General features: G+C 34.1%; 1 protein-coding gene and 1 long non-coding RNA gene across 2 annotated transcripts; one reads left to right on the top strand and one right to left on the bottom strand.

Moving 5' to 3' along the window:
• Positions 1 to 6557: 6557 nt before the first annotated feature.
• LOC148787301 (uncharacterized) lies at positions 6558 to 9014 on the top strand. The gene is made up of 3 exons (XR_016066952.1): positions 6558 to 7036; positions 7599 to 8113; positions 8193 to 9014. It is a non-coding gene; the product is annotated as an uncharacterized LOC148787301 (long non-coding RNA).
• Positions 9015 to 20545: 11531 nt separating this feature from the next.
• On the bottom strand, positions 20546 to 22439 carry LOC105168313 (uncharacterized). The gene has a single exon (XM_011088344.3). It carries the CDS (start codon positions 22339 to 22341, stop codon positions 21085 to 21087), a length of 1257 nt encoding a protein of 418 aa, XP_011086646.1. The 5' UTR covers positions 22342 to 22439; the 3' UTR covers positions 20546 to 21084.
• Between the last annotated feature and the right edge of the window lie 1165 nt (positions 22440 to 23604).

Below are 23604 nucleotides of genomic sequence, written 5' to 3'. Positions count from 1 at the left end.
TTTTCTTTCTGTCCTGAAATTATCAAACATCAATCTTATGATTCATGACAACAGAATTATAACTTGCAAGAAAGGGAAAAAAATAAAAGCAAAAAGACTAATCAAAATTTAATAGTTCCAAGAACTTGAAATAAGCTGAATGACTGATTCTGGCTTATACCTCTTGGAGGGTGGTGTTGGAGGTAGAAAAATGAAGCAACTACTATTTGGAGAGGTTTGGCTCTGCTTAAATAATGATTGGGGTGGGGTGGGGTGGGGTGGGGGTGGGGGTTAGGGGGTGTTTGGGTGAAGATAAGGATTGAAAAATCCTCGATAATATTTTGATATCATATATTGGCATCACATGAATATATAATCGACGCCTGTCTTTTTCTAAAATCAAAATTTATAATTAAATCAATTATGTGGCTTGCGATGTAATTATTATCCCATTGTATGAGTTATTGTTCACTTTGAATTTGTGAGTCTCAACTCTCAAGGATTTTGTACTAAAGAGGCATTTCGTTGGCAAGAGTAGTACTTGGGACTTATATACCATCAGATTTCTCGTTTGTAACCTATAATTGACACTTGTCTTTTTGAAATCAAAGTATATAATTAAATCAAACTATGTGGCTTGAAATTTAATTATTGCCCTGTTACATGAATTATTATTCGTTTTGGTTCTGTGTGAATCTTAACTCTCAAAGTTTTTATACTTCAAAAGGCGTTTCTCTGGGATGAGTAGTAATTTGGACTTATAAAATATTCAAACTCCTTTTTTGTAACTAATGTGGGATAATACTTCACTATGGGACTGATTGGGTTAAGACCTCCTTCCCTATGAGGCGCATTTTTAAGACGAAATCGTGAAACTAACATAAATCAAAACGAATAATATCTCGTACTAGAAAGCACCAATCTAATTACAAGTGCATCAAAATTGTAATTTAGATCTAAAAAAGTATAGTAATTCAACCCTTCATCCAAAATAAAGATGGATGATGGGAAATGGATTATTAGGTAGGTTGATTATGTTCAAGTTGGGCTAAATGTATATTATTATTTTTTTAGGGATATATCATATTCTAATCTTCTATATATCTTTTCTTATCACGGGATTGATAATTTAGTCTGCGTTAATGTCCCACCACAAAGAAATTATCACTTTATGTAATTCTAAATCTTGATTGAGATCTCAATACAAATCCCATTTGGATCTTTCGCTTTTTCTTTTGAATTTTGATATTATCAGTACCCCAAAAAAAAAAAAAAATGTTGAAACATTTGTGACAATCAATAGACACACTAGGAAAAATTAAATTAAATTTTTATAGGACAAGGTGAATTTATTAAATTAGGTTAAAAATATCAAAATAATATTATAATTTTTACTTGTATACTTCATTTTATAAAATTACTATTCAACTAAAATATTCTATTGGACTGCCATGTATTATATTCTTAAATTTCCATGAAAAAATCAGTCTAAAGAATTAAAGTGGCAAAAAGAATAAATATTAAGGATTAGAAGATCAAAGATAAAATATTGGGGTTAAAATAATACAAAACTAAAATTATAAGGATGATGTCTACAATATTAAGAAATTCACGGATACGTTTCAAGTGGAACTAAAATCTCTTTCGAAATTTTCCCTAATAATAACATGCAAATAGTACCACGAGTAGGAATGACAATGGGGTGAATGTTGTCCAACTCGAGATCCATTTCTTTTATTTTGTTTTGTAAGACATAAAATCCATTCCAACCCGACTTCGGACCTGAATAGTTTAGGCCAAAAAATTCGATTTAATTTTTTTATTTTCTTTAGTTAACAAGTATCATATTCTAAAATAATAAATTATTATTTATAAATACTTAATAAGTAATTAATATTATGTTAAGAATATAATTTAATGTGCAAAGTATAAATTAAATAAAAGATAAAAAAAATTAATGGAGAAGACCCGAAACCTGACCATAAACCCAACCCATTCTACAAAATAAAAGCCCAAAGCATTTATGATGGCTCCCTATAATGGGTCCAAGGAATCACAGCATAGCGTTTCTGGCCCATATATTGCATTGTGGCCCACTCAATTCAGCAATTAATATTCAATAATGCGGGAAAAAGAATAAAAAACATAAAAAGAAGAGTAAAATATGAAAATTGATACCAGTTGTGACTCCTTGGTGCTCCATTACGTAAGATATTATTCGTTCTAATTTCGTATGAATCTAATGATTTTGTCTTAAAAAATCATTTCGCTAGAGAGATGAGGTTTTAGAGTTCATTAACCACTCAAACTCCTCATCATCGACCGATGTGGGCGCTTTGCCTTGGAGTTTATAGGCCTTGGAGAAATACATAATGATCCCACAAATGATGCTTAATGATGCAGCTTGCAAATCGATCGATGCCCTATTGCGCAACATATTGTTCGTTTTAGTTTTATATCAACCTAACAAATTTGTCATCAAAAGACGTTTTATTAGGAAGAGAAAACCTTCAAACTTATAAGTCACTCAAGCTGCTCGTTTGTAATTAATATGATATGCTTAAAGTAAATTTTAAAAAAGGAAGCCAGGGGGGGGAGGGGATGAGAAGGTAAAAACATGGAATTGAGTATTTATTTCTCTAATTATTTATGTTTTTTCTTCGTACTTATATGTTAATGGGTCTGGGGCAGGCAATGGGCTGGACCCATTTCATAATGTTGTTTCTTAATTTCTGAAGTAATTACACGGACGTGTCACTTTGTAATTTATTTTTGCTTTTAATGGAATAATAAATACTACACAATAATACACATATATTCATCCAACTTTTGCATTTAAAGCGCACTGCTCAAATTTCAAAAATAATCATACGCTTCTACTTCCCCCGCCTGCCTCAAACTTCTTTTATTCCATCTTCATACTTTATGTTGATATTTTATATACGCGCAGTCTATACAATGTTAGTTATAAATAATGAGTTTGAATGATTTATAAGTTCTAAATCCTTCTTGTTTTCATGATATGTTTTTTTATGATAAAATTAAAGCGGCTAATATCTCATCAAATAATGAAATATCGATCGAATCGTAAATCACATTTATGAATCGCACGTTGATATGTGTGATTGAAGATTCTCAGTGCTTGCGGATTACTTCTTCCCTGTTTTGTATAAAGGAGAGGAAAATGTTTTGCTATGACAGGACAATAACTTGAAAAGTTATGACCAAATTGGTAACTAAAAAGCTTATACATATGTGATGAGATTGATGAAGTAAATACTACTAAAGAATTAAATCAAAGCTAAAATTTTTGAATTTTTGAATAATTTGAATTATATTTTGGACTTTATTTATCTATTTAATAGAGTATTTGAAAGATTTTTATTATTTTGGCAATTATTTCATATTGGTTGTAGATGAGAAGTTTTCAGTGGTTTATATGTCCCAAGGACGTCTCCTTTCTAAAACGGCGTTTTTCAAGATAAAATGTGAGACTCGTATGAAGTCAGAAAAGACAATACCTAGCAAAATAGAGCATCAATCGAATTGCAAGCTATATCATTTTATGATATAAGTCGTCATTTATAAACATCATTAAAACAAATGCTCAATTCGGAATTATATAGAGGAAGGTCCGATATTTGAACGTTTAACTAAGTGGTGGTTGAGCTGGCAAGGGCGTGTGTCAGGCGACTAGTTGTCGGATTGATTTGTGTACTAACACACACGGTACCCTCATTGTATACATAATTCTCCCGTCCATAAATATATTGCAAAGTCTCTCCCTTTCCTCACATTCTATGATTTGTATCGGTGTATAAACCTGTTAATGAGCAGACAAATATAATACTTGAGACTCAAATCCATTACTTATTACGTTATATTCAAATTTGAACCAATTATTTTTACGTCAAACTCAAATTTAGACATATATCTAATGATATATCTCAAATTTGGGATAATCAATTTATTTGTTCAACTACCAATAGAACGACTACGTACGACCACGATCACGACCACAACCATAACCATACTCGAGGGGCAAAGCCCAGTTGATCTCCTCCACCCCACCACCCTCAAGATCCAATATGATAGACAAGTACTTGGATTAAATGAAATAGGCAAAGAGTACCACCCCCGAATTTAAAAGGACCTACAACTGCATGCCTATTTTCATAATTAGTGTGCTTATTTATTCAACCAAACAAGCCCTTCCATCCCATGTGCTCCTATATACATATATATATATATATATATATTCACTTACACAAAAATATTATTTATTATAAATATATGTATGTAACTGTTGCAACCTCATTGTATGGATGTAATGATAATGGTCGGGGGCGGGACCATTGTGACGTTGTTGGAGACTTCCGTCAGTGCGTACAACATATGATCCCATGCTTACGTTTCTGATATATTGCATTTATTTATGTAACTACTCCAACCTTGTTACTATTTTTTGCTACCCGAATTTAATTTCCACCACTTCTAACATGCACCATACACATATTTAGATATATATAATTACATTAATTAATTTTAACCAAGAAAGTTATAGTTCTAATACAATATGGATGTTAATTTGTTTGTACTTATAATGTTACATTAATATTTGGGCTTTTATTTATTTTAATATATCAAATTCCACTGACGTATGGATATTTGTCTCACTCTATACGAGTAATTATCTCACTCTACACGAATCATTGATTGTAATTTTATTTACAATCATAGTAATTTATTGATCGAGTCGATGTAATGCTGAAAATATGTACCTTTTGTTTTGTAACTATACACTTTTGGTGTTTTAATTTTTATTTTATTAAGGTTGCAAAATAGTCTTACACCTTTATGAATTTTCCACTTTATGGACAGATTTGACGGAAAAATTTAAAATCAGCCAAAAAGTAAATGCAAGTGCTGGTTAAAATTTGGGTCTTCTCCTTATTACTTGTTTTTGGTTGACATGTCATCTAGAGGTTTATGTTCTAAAAAAAAGTGATGTGGCATAAGTTGTCATATCAAACCTGCCGATATGGAATTGGAGGAAAATATTCTACAACGATTTTAAATTTTTCGATCGAATAATTTTTTTTAAATTAAAAAAATTAAAAAAAATACGTGACTATTTTACAACTTTAAAAAAAATAATAAAAAGGTTAAAACGCCAAAAGATACTAATCACGTGACTAAAACTGCATTGCCTATATTATATAGTTTTTTTTAATAAGATCATGGGTTAAAGACAATAGAGAGCTAATATTAAAAGAGGGATACGTTAGAAATTTCACATTTGACGCACCAAGTTGGTTTCATAATTTTCTGGGATTGTAAGGATATTTTAAGAATTTTACATTTGGCACAACAAATTAATTGTTCTAGGGAGCTTAGACGACTTATCATAATAGTACAGATAAATAATTGATTGTAATTATATATTGCATGATTACATGAAATTCAAATACATTAGTTAAATAAATCATAAATTTTTTGATATAAATATATATATATATAATAAAATGCTGATATCATTGTCTGAAATATCTATAATTATTATATTACAATTCATTTGGGTTAATTACAAAAAAAAATATTTTTTTTTCTATATTATAAATGACCACAATTTAAGAATCATTATTGATAATACCAAAAATGGTTGCTCAAGGGAAAACTTTAAAGAGACTACGTACTCTATCTTTCTTTTCTCTTTTAGGAGTTTTCAGCTCTTTGTTTCTCCAGTCTGCTCTAGACAAATTTTTATGAGCTATTTATAGGAGGACTTCGGGGAACAACTTGTACATAAATCTTTAGGAGATATGCCTGCAATGATTACATGCACAGATTTTCTCAACTTGCTTACAAAGGTCGTAGTCAATTTTGCGCCTACAGATAGTAGGCACCTTCTATGGGATCGCCTGTGTTAGGAATTCTTATGTATATTCTCTTTGGCCATCGTAGATTCCTTCACGATTCTACCTCGTATGACTTTTCTTTGTGGCCTTCTAGTGGTTTCACCTCATAGGTTACTTCCTTGTAACATCCAGATAGTTTAACATCATAGGTGGCTTCCTCCTAGCTTCCTAACCGCTTTTTCCTCATAGAAGACTTCCTCATAGCCCCTTGGTTATCTTACCTCGTAGGAGACTTCCTCGTAGCCTCTTGGTAGTTTTACCTCATAGGAGTCTTCCTCATAGGCTATTTCTCAAAGAATCTTCTATATTCGTGGTCGGCAATAATATTTTATCATAATAGAAGTACCACAGTTTTTGTCTCAACTAAGTATTTTGGTCAATATAAAAACTAAGTGTTTTAAATTTTTTGCGGCCTCTTAAATAAGATTTCAAATTTTTTTTTCTCTCTCTCTCTTCATAATTACTTGTTCATCTTACCTTGGTACCTTTTGCATGATACGTGCCTTTCAACTTTTACTCAAGAGGTCCTTTCACTTTTCCAAGGCTGACATTTCACACTTTTTGGGATGATTCCCCTTCTTCATGAATAGGGGTGTTCATCTTTACTTGTTTATTCATCATTTTCAGCCATGACTTTTTCTTCATTAATCGAAAACACCATTTTCATCATTTTTTGCAAGCCACTTACGCTTATTCTCTTCTTTTCCTTAAAGGTACTCTTCATTTTAGCGTTTTTGAAAATGCAGTATGTCTGTTTTTTCTTTTATTTCTTTATAAAGATGTAGTTTGATGGATGTAGGATCCTCTCCCACCGATTAGGAGTGGACTTCTTCTGATTCCTCAATGCCTCCATCTCCCCTTCGCTGCACTAAAAAAAACTTCCCCAGAAAATTAGAGGAAAGATGCCTAGGCGAACCAGGGCGTCTGGGTTTGGGGAACTAGCTCCTCCTACTAAGATATCTTTTGAGTCTATTTTCATCATTTCGAATCTCGTATTCACCATCTCCCAGAAATCTATCGCAAAGCTAATATTTGAGATTTCCTTACCTGAAGGTTATGTATCTATGGTCTCGTTACCTTCTCAGCAAGCTAACCATCCTCTTCCTGATTGTCTTATAGTGTATGCTTCTCAATGTTTGGTAGGTCTTAGATTTCTCTTACCTGATTTTGTGGTCAAGCTCTTTAATTTTTTGGGAATTCCACCTAGCCAATTTCTTCTTAACTCTTATAGGTTGATTATCGGTTTTCTGTTATACCACTTTGAAGTTTCCATAGAAAATCTTTTGGGCATGTTTACTCCTAAACTGGCTTAGGGGGATTGTTTTTTCTATTTTTCTCCTCATTTTGGTCTGACTTTTATATAAGATAAACCATTTTCATATGGGCTTGGAAGTCTCATTTCATTTTTATTAAGAAAGTTGAGTGCGGGTCCCTGTCGCTTGGGTTTCTTCTTTAAACGAGCTTTCTCCTATCAATTTAGACCTTGTTAAGGGGAGAGTTAAGACAGTCGGGCTCTTAGATAATGGTTTCAAGGCTAAGGATTTTTTGGATACCGAACTTTTTTCCTTAGCCGATTTACATCCAGTGTCACATCCCTTACTTGATCCTAACGACTATTTTACTAGGTTCCATAAACATCTTACTTTAGTATTTCGTATTTCCCCTTTTTATTTAATTGTATGATTTTCCAAATCTTTGCAGAAATCATGATGAACCGAGCTGATGTTCGAAAATTTCTACCAGAGGGGGTCCCATCAATTCCTTCCAGTTCTACCAGTACAAGATCCCCGTTTGCCACTCCGTCTGACATCCCTACGTCAGCTTATCCCAGATCGTCATCCCCCTTCCTTTAGTACCATATTTGTCCCCCTCACCTTAGGAGACACATGTCATTAAAGTCGAGACTTCCCCTGAACCTGAAGAAGTGCTTGAGCATTTGATGCAGGACTCTCAGTTACCATCTTCTCCCTCCACTTCCCCAGTCGCACCCCCTGTTGAGCACCTCCATCCTATCAAAAAAACGAGCCCGTATTAACAAATTTCCCTAGGAGGGCTCATCTACGATGTCCTTTCCCGCTCCTATTATAACTCCTCATTTCGACCCTCCATCTGGCTTTTTCAATATGACAAGGGCGGTCAATCGAGATGATGTGGATACTTTATCCTCTCGCTCTACACCCCGGATGGGTCATCTGCTACTTTCTCATCCATCACCTGTGAGTATGCTAGATAGTTTCTTATCTTCTTGTTTTTGTGATTTGATTTTGTGTTCGTTTTACTTGTGTGATTGTTTAGGTTCCTGCGATTGTCAAAGCCATGGTAGAAAAGAGATAACTATGAAACTTATGGAGTCACTGAGGAGTGAGCTTCTAGAGGTACGATCTCAGGCCCGAGTTTTTAAGAAGCGCTCAAAGGAGGGAGAGATTGGTCCGGAAGAGATCGAGGGAAAGTTTCAGCAAGAGATAGCTATCCTTTAATAGCAATTTGCTAAGAAAGAAAGTTGTGTGCCTTTGATGTCTGTGGAGAATGATGTCTTAAAGACGACAGCTACAAAAGCTTATTCCAGGGGAATGGAAGAGAGGTTCACGAGCGGCCAATTTTCCGCTATATCTCTATACAAAACTTCCTAAGAATATACTGATGTCGTTCTACAGCAAGGCTCTACTTTTTATCTAGATGGTTTCATGACCTGCTTTGATCAATTTAAAAATTTGGACAACCTCCCAATCGACTTTAATTTCAACTTCCTAAATGTGAGGGCAGATGACTTTGGACGCATTGATGGGGAGGGCATTTCAGGGGGTTAGTTTGTTTGGCTTGAGTATTTTGTTAGCACATATACATGCTTCTTTTGACTCAGTACATCAGCTAGTACCTTTATTTACTTAGCGCATTAGGTGGCGCTTTTATTTACTTAGCGCATTATATAGCACTTCTTTTGACTTAGCGCATTATGTAGGATTTTTATTTTTTTCCTTTAGCACTTGATGGTGCATCTTTTGATCTAGTGCTTCAACCAGACAGTGTATATTTATTTTAGCACTTTGTAGCCTATATCCTATCTTTTGTCTGTGTAATATTTCCTCCACTTTTACTTGATGTATTCTAGCGCGGCGTCATAGGACTTTATTTCTCTGGGAAATGTTTGAGGTACAAGGCAAAAGTCTGTAACAATAAAACTTCTTTAAGTTCCCTGCATTCCCACGTGCGTGGGATTTCTTCTCTTGTAAGTGTCATTAGTTTGTAGGTTTCTTTTCTATGTATGACTTTGATTTAATAGGGCCCTTCCCATCTTAGATCTAGTTTTGCAGTCATCTTCTAAACGTCAACTTTTCTGAACTAAGTCCCCTATTTGAAAAGTTCTTTCTTGTACCAATGAGTTGTATTGCTGAACGACTTTTTATTTATAATTCTCCATCTTTAGTTTTGCATTGATCTGTGAAGTTTCAATCAAATCAAACCCGTAACTTCGTGCTTGCTCATTCAGTTTCTCATCATATCGAATTATCCTACCAGTTGGCTCGACGATTTCTGAGGACATGAGTGTTTTAGATCCGTATGTTAACAAAAAGGGGGTTTCACTTGTACTACTTCGAGGCATAGTTCTGTAAGCCCATAGGATTTCTAGGATTTCATGCACCCAATTAGTTTTGTCTTTACCCAGCTTGGTCTTCAAATTCTGAAGGAGAATTCTATTGGTGACTTTAGTCCGCCCTTTAGCTTTTGGATTGCCTACGGAGGTGAAAACCTGTTTAATATTCCAATGGTTACACCATTTCTAGAACTTCTCACCTTGAAATTATGTCCCATTATTCGTAGTGATCTTTCTGGGCACTCCAAATCTGCACACAACATTTTTTCAGACAAACTAGATGATCTTAGATTCGTCAATCATGGTCAGCGACTCGACTTCGACCCATTTGGTGAAATGATCTACTGCTACAACTAAAAAAATTTTTTGCCCTCTAGCAAGAGGAAAAGTCTTACGAGATCCATTCCCCAATGGTCAAAAGGCTAGGAGGGGAAAGTCCCTTCGAGTTCAACCCTAGAGACATGGTAGAGCCTTCCATGTAGCTGACATGATTCGTAATATTGGATGTACTTGTTCGCATCCATTTGTATAGTAGGGCAGAAATATCCGTTTCTCATTATTTTGACGGCCGAACTTTTTCCTCTCGAATGATTGTCATAGCTACCTTCATGTATTTCAACCATAATTTTGTCTGCTTCGTCGGGGCGTAGACACCTCTGTGCTGGATAAGTAAAGGATTTTTTAAAGAGATATCTTTTGTCAATAAAGAATCGTGCAGCTATCTTATTTACTCTGCATGCCTCGCTAGGATTCCTAAGGAGTTCGTTTGTCTCTAAGTACGTTCATATGCTTTCTATCGAGGATGTCACATGCGAATGGACAACATGAGTCATCTTGTATATTGACCCTTCAGGTCGAACCCGAAGTAGGGTAACCTGTGGGGTGTTAGTCCCTTCCATTCCACTTCTAATCCGAGCTAAAGAATCAGCTCGCATGTTTTCTTCTCGGGTAATTTGGACCAGCTCGAAAAAATAATCTTTTTGCGACTTTCCACCTTTCGTAGTAACTTAATCATTTTCTCATCCTTGGCCTCAAAACTTTTGTTTACTTGCCCCACTAGAATTTGAGAGTCACTGCAGACTTTTATCTTATGTGTTTGATTACTTAGTTCGATATTCATCCCAGCTAGCAAAGCTTCATACTTGTGCTCGTTATTGGATAACTATTATCCATGTTTTAAAGCAAAGAATATCTCATATCCTTGAGGGTTAATGAGCACCACCCACCTCATGCTCGTTTTTCTGTAATTGATCCATCTAAGTACCTATTCCATACAAGCTTTATCTCTTCAGGGTCCAAGAATGTTTATATAATAAAATCTGCCAAAGCTTGTGCCTTAATAGTTTTTCAAGACGAGAACTGGATATCATACTCATTCAGTGCGTATGACCACTTTGTCATTCTTCCTCCAGCACTATGTGTTAAACCTGTTTCAGTAGTTGGTTTGTGAATACTTTAATGGAAGGTGCCATGAAGGTCTCAACTTTCTAGCTGCGTATACGAGGGCTAAGACAATTTTTTATGTAGAATTATATTGGACCGCGGCTCCCTGAAGCATGTGGCTTGTGTAGTAGACGGGATAGTGGCTTCCATCTTTGTTCTATGTTAGTACTGCACTTGTTGAATTCTGGGACAAAGCTAGATACCAACGTTTCTCTTTTGGTAGGTTTGGTTAGGAGAGGAGGTTAGGTTGGGTAGGCTTTCAGTTCTTTGAAGGCGACTTTGCATTCCTCTATCCATTCGAAGTTCTTGGCATTTCTAAATATTTTAAAGAATGGCAATCCTTTATCTACAGCTCGTGAGATGAATCTGTTCAGCGCTGCTAGTCTACCTGTCTGCTTTTGCACTTCTTTTATGCTTGTCGGTTCCTTTCTTTGCTGTATTGCTAAAATTTTATCGAGGTTAGCCTCAATACCTCTCTACATGACCAAGAACCCAAAAAAATTTCCTCCTACTCCGAATACGCTTTTCTTTAGGTTCAATTTGAGCCCGTATTGTTCTATGAGGGACAGATTCCAAATTCGATATGTGTTGTTCCTTGTTGACGCTTTTGACAAACATATCATCTACATATACCTCCATACTTTTTCCAATTTAGAGGAAAAAACTCTATTCATCATTCTTTGATACGTAGTCTTTGCATTTTTTAATTCAAAGGGCATTATTTTGTAACAGTATAATCCTCTATCCATTAAGGAGAATGATGTCCATTAGTTTTCCAAAGCTAGGGACTGGTCTTCAGGTTGGAAAAACATTGTCTCGCTTTCTCGTATTAGCAGAATGGGTCAGCATAATAGCATCGTCAATTATGCGATCCATGAACCTTATCAAGCCAAAGAATAGGTCTCATATCACACATAGCTTTTTTGGTATCAATCGGACTTCTATCTCATCATATTGGATATTGGAAAGCTGCACTCATCTCTCTTGGTTGATACGGTGATCTTTATCTGGTTGTATCCTTGATACGCATCCAGCATAGTCAACCCCTGGCATCCAGAAGTAGATTCCACGAGTAACTTAATTCAAGGGAGCGACATAAAAATCTTTTGGGCATGCCTTATTTAAATCTTTGAAATCAACACACATCCTCCATCGCCCGTCAAGTTTGGGACTAAGACAATATTAAACACCCATTTGGGGTACATAACTTCCCGTATATGCCCTTTAGCCAGTAATGTTTGGACTTCTTCGAATATGATTTTGTTTTTGTCACTCCCAAAGTTAATATTTTTTTGTTGGACTAACCTTGCCTCGGGACTTATATTCAGGTTATGTACGACTATTTCAAAGTTTATTCTTTCTGTCCTTCTTTGCTCCCACATGAACAAACTTCTTTTTTAGGAAGTGTATCAAGTCCTCGATCCCTTTATCTGAAAGGGCAGTACCTACCTGAACTAGCTTATCATTTTCTGCTAGATTCAACGAGATGCTTCGTACGTCACACTTGGGGCTCATGCGGTCCATAGTCTTGTTAAGCCCCGCTTGTTGATTAGTTGGAGATGTACTATTTATCCTTTTAAGGCTGCTACACCGACATTCCCTGGTTTTGTTCTGACTTCCACGTACTGCTCCTGTCCCGTGATCTGTTGGAAACTTAACTTTTAGGTGATTTGTGACACCACGTCTGTGATGGCATTTAAAGTAGCTCTTCCTAATATAATGTTATAATTGGTTGGTTCGAAATCCTCTATTAGGAATCTAGCGAAGTGGGTAGTCTTTCGAGGATCTTTTCCCAACGAGATCGGTAGGGAGATTTCCCCTTTAGTTTGGATAGTGCTTCATTCAAAACCCATAAGGGTGGTGGTGTGTGGCCTTACACGTTCTAATATTATTCCCAGTTTCGACATCGTTTGGAGGAATAGTATGTTCACACAGCTCCCACTATCCACTAGGATTCATCTTACCTCTATATTGGCTACCACAATGGATATCACGACATCTTCATGAGGGAGTGTTACGCCTACCTTGTCCTCTTGATTGGTGGTATGTCTGGTGTCATCTCGTTTCAATGTACTCTTATATTTAGGTATATTTGACCTTATGTCTCTCTTCGCCTTTTGCCGGCGGACCAAGCGGGGTACCCCCGTAGTCTCCTCTTTCTATTATCCTAATTATTTTTTTGCTCGTGGTAGGTTGTCCGAGTGAGGCAATTTTTTGGGGGGGTACATCCATTCTTTTTTTCTCATGTCTCAAAATATATTTTTTTCTTATTTTTCATTTTCTCCAAGTGTCCCATCTGCTTGAGTATTTCCAACTCTTTTCTCAAGCGTCAGTATTCTTCAGTGGTGTGTCCCCAATCTTGGTGGAAGTTGCAATATCAGAACGATCTCAATGTTTCCTCATTATCCCTCATCTTCACAGGCCACCTTATCAGCTCGCTTCCATTTTTGGCGACTAGGATCTGAGTCCTAGTAAGGTTTTGAAGAGAGTAAAACTGTTCCCTTTTGAATCTCCTAACGTTTTTTAAATTTTCAAGATTCTTCTATCAGGATGTATTTCTCATCTTCAGATAACATATCATCTCTACTGGCTGCAGGTTCTCCAATTAAGGAGTCGGTTAATCCTCCATTTCTCAATCTCTGTGCCATTATTCCCTATAAGAGATCAGGATTCACATTGGGAACATCTAATATTTCATTAGGGAACCTCTATACATACGAACGTATCGTTTCCCCCTCTTTTTGTACAATGGTGAACAAATGGCTGGGCATTTTTGGATACCGCTTATTTCCCACGGAGTGATAGATAAATCCTCGAGCTAATTGTTCAAACCCTTTGATCGATCCGGGGGTTAATTGGGAGAACCAAGTTTGGGCTCTCCCAATTAAGGTAGTTCGAAAGATGCGGCAGACCATTGCCTCATTGGGGTTTTTCAGGTCCATGGCTGCCATAAATTGATCTACATGATCTTGGGGGTCTCCTCTGTGTCCATCGTAATTGGGGAGTTGAGGAATTCTAGTACTTGGGGGTAGGGTTTCTGTCCAGATTTCATCGGAGAAGAGGTTTTCCTTTCTTAAGTTGATAGCTTTCGAGCAAATTTGTCTCTTTAGGTTTTCTATCTCCTTTTGCAATTTCCTACCACAGATCTTCTCCTAAGGGGTTCTCTTGCCACGTGGGGGTTTTACTATTGGCAATAGGACCATCTTTATCGGAGGTTCTCCATGTGCTGGCGAAGGTAAGCGGGGCATTTTTTCTTGTTTTCTTTCTTCCATCAACCTGATGGTTGCTTTAGCTCCTTTTTCCGAAGCATCTTCTAATAGTTTGGTGATGTCTTCCACCTTAACATACGAGGTGTTGGTGAGTGTTCGAGAAGGGCTTGTTCCCCTCTCTTTAGGATCTTGACGGGGCAATTTTTTGAGATTCATCAGTTTCTTTTTCTCGAGATTTCATCAGTACTTGTCTTTTTACCATTTTTCGATTGATTTCTCGCACACGGCGCCAATTTGATAATACAAAAAATGGTTACTCAAGGAAAAAACTTTAAAGAGGCTAAGTACTATCTCTTTCTTTTCTCTTTTAGAAGGAGTTTTCAGCTCTTTTTTTTCCATCCTGCTCTAGACAAATTGTGATGAGCTATTTATAGGAGGACTTGGGGGAACAGCTCGTACGTAGATTTTTAGGAGATCTACCCATAATGATTACATGCATAATTTTTCTCAATTTGCTTACAAAGGTCGTATTAGATATTATGCCTAAGGGTAGTAGGCCCTTGGGACCACCTGTGCTAGGAATTTTTTATGTATATTCTACTCGTGCCTCGTAGATTCCTTCATGATTCTACCTCGTATGAGTTTTCTTTGTGGCCTTCTAGTGGCTTCACCTCGTAAGTGACTTCCTTGTAACAACCAGGTAGTTTTACATCGTAAGCAGTTTCCTCATAACCTCCTAACCGCTTTTTCCTCGTAGGAGACTTCCTCGTAGCCCCTTGGTTATCTTATCTCGTAGGACACTTCCTCGTAGCCTCCTGGTAGTTTTACCTCATAGAAGTCTTTTTTGTAGCCTATTCTATCAAAGAATCTTTTATACTCGTGCTCAGCAATAATATTTTATCATAATAATTATAAATGAATACTATTAATCACGACACAATCAATGGGAAGAAAACATAATCTTTTACTATTATTAATTAATGTGTTGTGATTTTTAGCTATAGTAAAAATATTTAATTATAGAAAAAAATATATTTCTTCTAGTGGCCATATTCACGCGTAAGATATTGTCATAATATGTATATTTATTGCGTCAAAAATTATTTAGGTAAGAGTTCACTTAGATCGCATGATAGGAGCCACATTAATTTGAAGATTATTTCTCATATGAGAGTGATATAATTGAAATATTTAACACAATATGTTAATATAATTAAGAGGAACATATAATTTATTAGTTTATGCATAAATATTGAGGCTATGAGTATTCGCATACAAGCAAGAACATGCTAATAAGCATTAACTAGTTAACGGGTCACTGTAAAAAAAATTCTACGATTTAAAAATTATGGTAAATCAATTTTATGAATTGTGATTATATAAAATAAAAAAAAAATAAATTTTATCATGATTAATCAATTTTCGTTGAGGTTGATGTTTTCGACACATCTGTAAAAACAACGGCTAATGGCCATTGCCAAGCCATAATTGATTTATATTTGCCACGATTTTTTTCCTTTAACTATAATAATTAACCGTAAAGAAAAATCATACTTTTTACTAGTAGGTAATGGAAAAAAAATCACTTTTTCATGCATCAATAAGGGAGAAAAACCATTACATTCACTCGAGACTCATTATATCATATTGAAATGTAAAGTTTGATCCAACGTTATATTAAAATTCAATGATTGAAGATTCAATTATAATTTTTTTTCAGGAATAAAATTATAATTTTATGATATTTTACAGATATTTTAGTATAATTAATAATTGATAAGTGATATTTTATTGTGATTGATTCAATAAAAACAATTCTATTGGAAACATATTATGAAAATTCGTGGACGTGGGAGAATTGTCTGAACAACATAAACTTTATGTCTTGCAATTTTTTATTTTTTTTTTCATGTTTTCTGTACACATTCACAATTTGACTAAATATATTTGCAATTGATGATAATTGCTTTCTGATCGTCGACTAATTGTAAATATTTAAATTAACATTATAAGAATAATGTATAATTGTTTCGTTCTAGACAAAAATAAAATAAACTTCCAAAATCTCTATATGTATGATTTTAACAATGTCCTTTTTCATCCATATTCATCTCTCTTTTTATTGAAAACTTGAATAGTACAGTTATATATTATGATGTTATTCAATAATTAATTAACTATTAATTAAAATATTCCCGTTTGGCAGAACCTAAATCCAAAATATCAAATATTTATTTCTATTTTGTAGAGACATTTGCCAACATAACCTAACTTAATTTTTTTAAATAAGAGCAATGATTTATTATTAATTAAAATAAATTGATTATAATCATTCCCGTCAAATTACAACAATCATACTGTGATAAAAAAATATCAAATACATTAAATCTAACCAACACCTACTATTCAATAAACACAACATCCCTGCATAAAACGGGGTTTGAATCCATGAGATCTCAAAAGGTCATAAGACTTCAACTTCGCCAACTGAACTAGGTCTTATTGACAACAAAACATAACTTAATTCCGTAGATATATTTGTCCATCAATATGGAGGTAATTGGTCTATTTTAATAATAAATTATAACGATTTACTAAAAAAAAAAATAGAGAGATATGTACGCGAATCCATTTTTAGTACATATATACTAATAGAAATTACCAAAAATTGTGAAGTGGTCACGCCATGTGCTATACTTCAAAAATGGAAAAAAAATAAAAAAAAAATGAGAAGATTTGAACACATTTGCATTAATTGTATGAAATATGGATGGATGATGTGATGGACATGCATGGTTTCATCTCTACCTACTATTTTGGCTGTTTGTGTTGAAGGAACAGTGCAACCTTCTTAAATACGAACCACCATAGGAATTGCATGCAACCGTATGAACAAAATAAAAGAGACATCAGAAACAAATACATCAGATATCATGTCCAGGGAAAATGAGTAATTTTGGTCCAGTAATTGTAAATATGATATTTTTGGTCCTCTTTTATTTTGAATTTGTAATCAAAGACTATAATTAAAAGAAAAGTAGCGTATCAGTTCTGATATCGCCCAAACTCGCTACAATTAGCTGGAAATTTGCACATACATGGTGCGTGACTCTTTTAATTTGAGAAATTTTTTATTTTTCCATCTAAGTTTACTGATATTATATTTTTGTCCTAGTGAAATTTGGATTGAATGGCCGATTGTATTTTTTTATTGTTCTTTTACGTTCCTCATGCCATATTATCAAAACTTGATGGAAAAAATTAAAAAGTTCCAAATTGACAGGTTACGAGCAGGACATGTGATGATATCAGGCTCATCATTTAGCTTTCTCCAACAAAAATTAGATTAAAAGTTCAATTTTGTTATAATTATGTTCCTCAAATGTAATTCTTGAACCGAACAAGACCGAAAGTACCACAACCCTATAGTTAGGGAACCAAAATTACACTGTTCCCATGTACCTATTAAGTTATTAGATAATATCAAATATATACTTCATTATATTAACAAAAAGTAGGTATTCCATTGGTGTCCTATGGTCCTAATTCCTGATTAATTAATTGTTAATCACCCTTTGTTTTGATAATCTAACTTATTCAATTCACATAATTAATCTAATTTCCTTTATCCCACATTACCAAATGGTCTTCTCTTCAAATTTACATCATTTTTCTTGTCATTATCCGCATTTAATTCGCAATTACAAAAAAAATGATCATCCAATTATGTAATAAGTTGATTATCGCACAAAAATAGTACAATATATGTGGTCATAATTTTGTATCATACTGACGAGGCATGAAATAACAAATGTAGATTAAGATCTCAAGTTAAATAATGTGATTATACCTTACTTTGGAGTGATATTATTTAGATGATTGAAGCTCAAAGTTTTCATAAATAAGGGCATGGCTAATGAATAGGGACAACTCCATTTTGCGGACTTATCCTTGCGTCCACGCCGCCGACGGGCATGCCTACGATAACGTACGTATTCATTAACACTCTTAATTAATTTAAAAATGGTCCATCCCCTCTTAATTATTGTTAATTATTGATGTGGTGAGTTGTAATATTGAAACATGTGGGGAAAAATGAAATCATATTCCCAAAATGCCCTTTGAATACTAACAACATTCTCGAATATTGTTCTTTCTTTTTTTTGCTATTTTACGAATGGACGATCAGCGTAACGATTCTTTTGAATATGTGATTAGCAAAGAGGGTATTTCATGTGAGGTTTTTTAGTTTTTTTTTCTTTTTTATTTTTGTAATTTCTCAATTTTAGCTATTTTGTGGAATGGGATAATTATATTGACATTCACTGACTTATGATTTGTTTGTGCAATTTATTCCTATTTTTTAGATAATTGCACATATACGTACCATAAACATCAAATATCATTTATATAGATTACATATATTTTTTAGAACATTACACATACAACTACAAAAAAAATATCGACATCATTATACAGACTATCACTGCTTTTAGCTGTCAGGTGTGGTTTCCATAACTATAGAAAAAGTAGGAAGAATTTATATAAACATACCATAAATTAGAGAGTATAAATGTAATTATTCTTATGGAACATTTAACTTGATCAGCTGAAAAAATAAAAAAAGAAAAGAAAAGGACATAAATTTTATGAATAAATATTTGTAACTCTTTTCATGTTTCCTAAATATTAATCCTGATCTACTTAATTAATAGGAATAAGCGTATAATTAAAATGGACTTTTGAAGTTTTGACATCAAATCCTGTAAAAAATTTAGATGTTTATTTGGGTAGTTAATTACACCTCATGAAAAATTGACATAACTACAATACCATTTCATTGTTTGAAAAGGGTATTTTTTAGTCTAATAAAATATGCACAGAATTTTTTTTGCTACCACAACTATGACAGATGATGCTTTTAGTCCCGTAAAACTCAAAATCATGTCTTTTTAGTCCCAAAAAATGTGATTTTGGACTTTTTTAGTCCCAAAATTACAACGCCATTTTAGTATCAAACAACATCTTTTTAGTCCCAAAATCACAACACACGTGACATTAAAGAACTAAAAATACGTGATTATGAGTTTTATGAGACTAAAAGCAATACTTGTCATAGTTGTGGTACCAAAACAAATTATACCCTTATTTTATGGGATTGAAAAAGTATTTTGCCCATTTAAAAATTATAAGTATCCCGTTAAACAGAAAATAATCATATAGTAACTAAAAAGTAAGGTGGATATTAATATTTTACTCTAGTTAAATTTTTTCTTACAAAAATAAAAATTTGAGAAAATACATTAAGAAAAATCAATGATGAACAAAGTAAAATTGAACGAAAACCTAATGGTAGCTAATAGATTGGGTTTGTTGCTAGATAAACATTAAAATCAAGAGGTCGGATATTTGTAATTTTTTAAATAATAAAAAATATTTATGTTATATCAAATTTCAAGAGACGTAGTTGTAATTTACCCTATTTATTTATTCTGTAGTAAATATTGTTTCTTAAAGGTAAATGATTATTGTTAATTATCATTTAATATTAATGGATGTCCAAATTTATTAATACATATTCACATATACAAAAAAAAAGTAATATATTTGATCGATTTACTGCAATTAAAAGAAAAGAAAAGGAAGAAATAGAAAATTAAATGGCATATTGATTCATTGAAGTTGATAACCGGCTCTTCTTTAATGTGTTTCCTACCAAATATATTTTTCTTGAATATTGCTATTACTCCGCATCTCCATTCTTGAAAGTAACACATAACATACAAAACACTTAAATATATCTATACACCACATATCGCTTTTGTATTTAAAGTGATATTGATGAATCATCATCATCATCAATGTTGCTACACAAACCTGCCCTCCATCCGCTTTTTATATACTACCTTATGTTATTTTATATTGTATATTTAGGGACTGAAATTAATTAATTAAGTTTTTCAAAAAACTTAATTTACGATTTACCCCAAAAATATTTTTACATTTTGGGAGCTTGTTGTAATGGGACGGGTTCAGTTCAGGTCTCAGAAAATATGTATATATATAATGAAGTTAAATGAAAATAATTGTTGTGATGCTCAATAATTATACCAAACTCAATATCGCTCCTGAAAGTATTCAAATAAATGGCCGATATGGGAAAGAGAGAGAGAATTGCATTTTAGTTCTGGAAGTATGACGGTAACTTAGTAACATGCAATAAAAAACTTTGAGTAAAAGTATGATAAATAGAAAAAGAAAAAAAGAAAGAACATTACATTAAATTGCCAAAAAAAAATAAATCAAGAACTTGAACGGTGTACGTACTTGAATTTATAATAGATGTCTAGGAAGCGGTGGAGTACAAAAATTACAACAAAAATTAAATAAACAAGGACAGAAACTTATCAAAACAATATGGCACAAAAAAGCCGGACGAAAACAGCTTTTTCTTCTTACAAATCGAAGGTCAACTCAAGAAAACACCCCCAAAAGGCAACAGCATGAGAAGTAGCAACTTCCCTCTACCATCAAAGGATCTAAAGGAAAATGAAATCTCTTGAATCAAATCCCAAGAACATAAAGCAACAACACGGCCCTCGATCCATTCGATGCACAAAAACAACCAACACTTCCCCATGCAAAGGAATAACAGGACCTGATTAAACTTGGACAAGAACAATGTACATGTGCTTATTCCGAAATTTAACGACAATTGTATCCGAAGGTTGCCCTCATTTCTCAGTTACATGAAGATCAATTCTGGGTTCATATATAAACTTGAAAGATTACAGGAATTGAGGGTTTTTCTTTTATTTCTTTTTTTTTTTTTTTGTGAGGGGGGGGGTGTCTAACTGGGCTAGCAGCATGTTCTTGTTATGGAAAGATGAAGGTGACATTTGTTAGAGATTCTTGGAAATCAAGAAGATGAATACAACAAAGTTCAGGCGTTCTGCACTTTAGCTGCAAAGAGGGTTAGAGCTTCCTGGTAGTGGAATATATCCCCCAATATCCCGTTTGATGCATTAGCCGGAATGTTAACCGCCATGGCCGGAAAATCACTGCAGTAAGGGGTGGTGGAGATTGTTTCCATGCCGGAGAAATTGACGGTGGAATTCACACTCTCGTACAGTGGAGAAACCCTTTGATAATCTAAAGAGAAACCTAACAATTCATTCTCAAAAGCTTTGTGATTCTTGGCTTCATGATTCTCCTGTCTAGCAGAAACTTCAGCAGCCGACAGAGGACTAAATGACTCCACCGTACCCTGTGGTGACTTCTCCGCCTCCGCCTCCGCCGCCTTAGGTTTCGGGAAGAAACCATGTAAAACTTCTTGCAGCAAACCTGAACCAGACCTCTCAGTCGGGAAAAAGTCCATGGAATCAGCTTGATCAGTAGAAACAACATGATTTGTTAAAACCCCAGAATTAGTTGTATTCTCAAAACCATCGAATTTGTCTGTACTTAGACAAGAACCCTTGAAGCTTGTGTCTGAAACTACGGTGGCGTTCACGCTGGTGGCTTGAGAAGTTGTGTTGCACGACAGATTTAACAAAGAGGAGGAGGCCATGAATTCATTCGGAGGTGGTGGAGATGATGAACTGTTGAGAAAATTCAAAGGGTTTTGCTCATGTAAAGGCAAGTTGAAAGAAGAGGTTTCCGAGTATTTTGAATTGGGTGGGTTGAAGTAGTCACGAAGACGAAGCATGTTGAGAGAATTACTGCCTCTGAACGAAGACCCATTGAAATCAAGATTAGGGTTTCCAAAGGAAGACGACGAGACAAACTGGCGAGAACCCAAGATGGAGGGCTGGGATGATTTTGCATAGTTGAAGGAAGGAATAAGATTTTCCACCGCGGGGTGGGTGGGTGAAGTAGGGTACACAAAATTGGTCCTCGCTTTCACACCACGCATGGCTCGAGCTGCGCAGTCGTAAGCGCAGGCAGCCTCCTCCGCCGTGTCGAAGGTGCCCAGCCACCTCCTTTCTTTCGACTGTGGGTCTCTTATTTCAGCAGCGTACCGGCCCCAGGGACGGCGACGCACCCCGCGGTACCTCATGGTTCCGCCACCAGAGGACGCAGCAGCGTCCTTGAGGGACCTCTTGTTAGTGGTGCACCGCTTGGGGACGGCGACGGGCTGAAGAAGAGTGTCGGAGTCGGTGGTGAGAGCACCGTTAAGCCTCCTCAGGGCTTCTTCCATTTCTTGATAAGTATGCTGAATTAGCGTGTGAAATTGAGGGTGATTGATAGGGATAACTACAATTTCAGTGGAGATAGAGAAGAGGAGTTTGCACCTGAAACCGTGTGACTAAGCGTGGGGTGGATCTGTATTTATAATCAGATTTCACACTCATGAGGAGAGAGAGAGAGAGAGAGAGAGGGAGAGTTCTATCTTGATTACTGGACACTTAAATTTAAATATTAATTTCTTTAAGGGTTTACAATAATTTCTACTAATATAATAAAAAAACACTCCGCAATTGTTGTATCAATCTTTTAATATAAAAAATTATACTCTTAATTAAATAATTTTAAAAATTAATTATAATTACTAATTTTCTTTATAAAAGTAACCATACGTTATTTAAGACCATTGCACCAATTTTTTTAATGTATCAATAATACCTTAAGTTGATTTTCAAAAAAAATGTGATTAAATTATTTATATTTTATTCTTTCTTATAATATATTTTAAAATATAAAAAATTATTTATTGTTTCATTCAGAATACCATGATAATTAATACTTCTATGAAGGGAGAGCCTACTTTTGATAGCAGAACTAGCTTTTATTCTTCCGATATTTTTTTTATGCACTTTTTCTTCTTCCTAATATTATATATATCATAATCTTATTTCATCAAGTTTTCTTATTTTATATATACTTTATTGAATTATAAAAATCATATACATTTTATTTTAAAAGATTTAAAAGAATTACATACATAGGTGGAGTGTGTCATAAATTACTAGTATTAAGAATAATTCACTCTTCTTTTTTGAGATTTAGTATAATTATACATAAATTCTCTATAGTTTGAAAAATTACATCTAGCACCTTTAAAGTTTGCTTCCATCTAACAAATTTTAAGTTCTCCATTAATCAAAATTCACTGAATTTGCTGATATTAAAGAAAAAATGAATAAAAATTGATATTTATTCTCGATTGACTTATAACTGACTTATTGCAGGTCAAATAATTTTTTTCAAACTAAATCACCCTTATAATATTGAGGATATACCTCTTTACATGCATAAAAAAATATTTTATTTAACCTATAATAAGTCAATTGAAGATAAATATATTTTTTTATTTTTTTTAAAATCAGCAAATCAGTTAATTTAACTAACGAATGAACTTATTTATTAGATAAAAATAAACTTCAAAGATCTTAAGTATAATTTTTTAAACCACATAAAATTTAGTATAATTACATTAAACCCTGTGAAAAAAGTAATGTAA

Source organism: Sesamum indicum, linkage group LG8 (assembly GCF_026168435.1).
Source record: "Sesamum indicum cultivar Baizhima isolate 11 linkage group LG8, ASM2616843v1, whole genome shotgun sequence".
NCBI lineage: Eukaryota > Viridiplantae > Streptophyta > Magnoliopsida > Lamiales > Pedaliaceae > Sesamum > Sesamum indicum.
The sequence above is the reverse complement of the archived record's forward strand: the minus strand, read 5'-3'. Positions and strand labels throughout refer to the sequence as shown.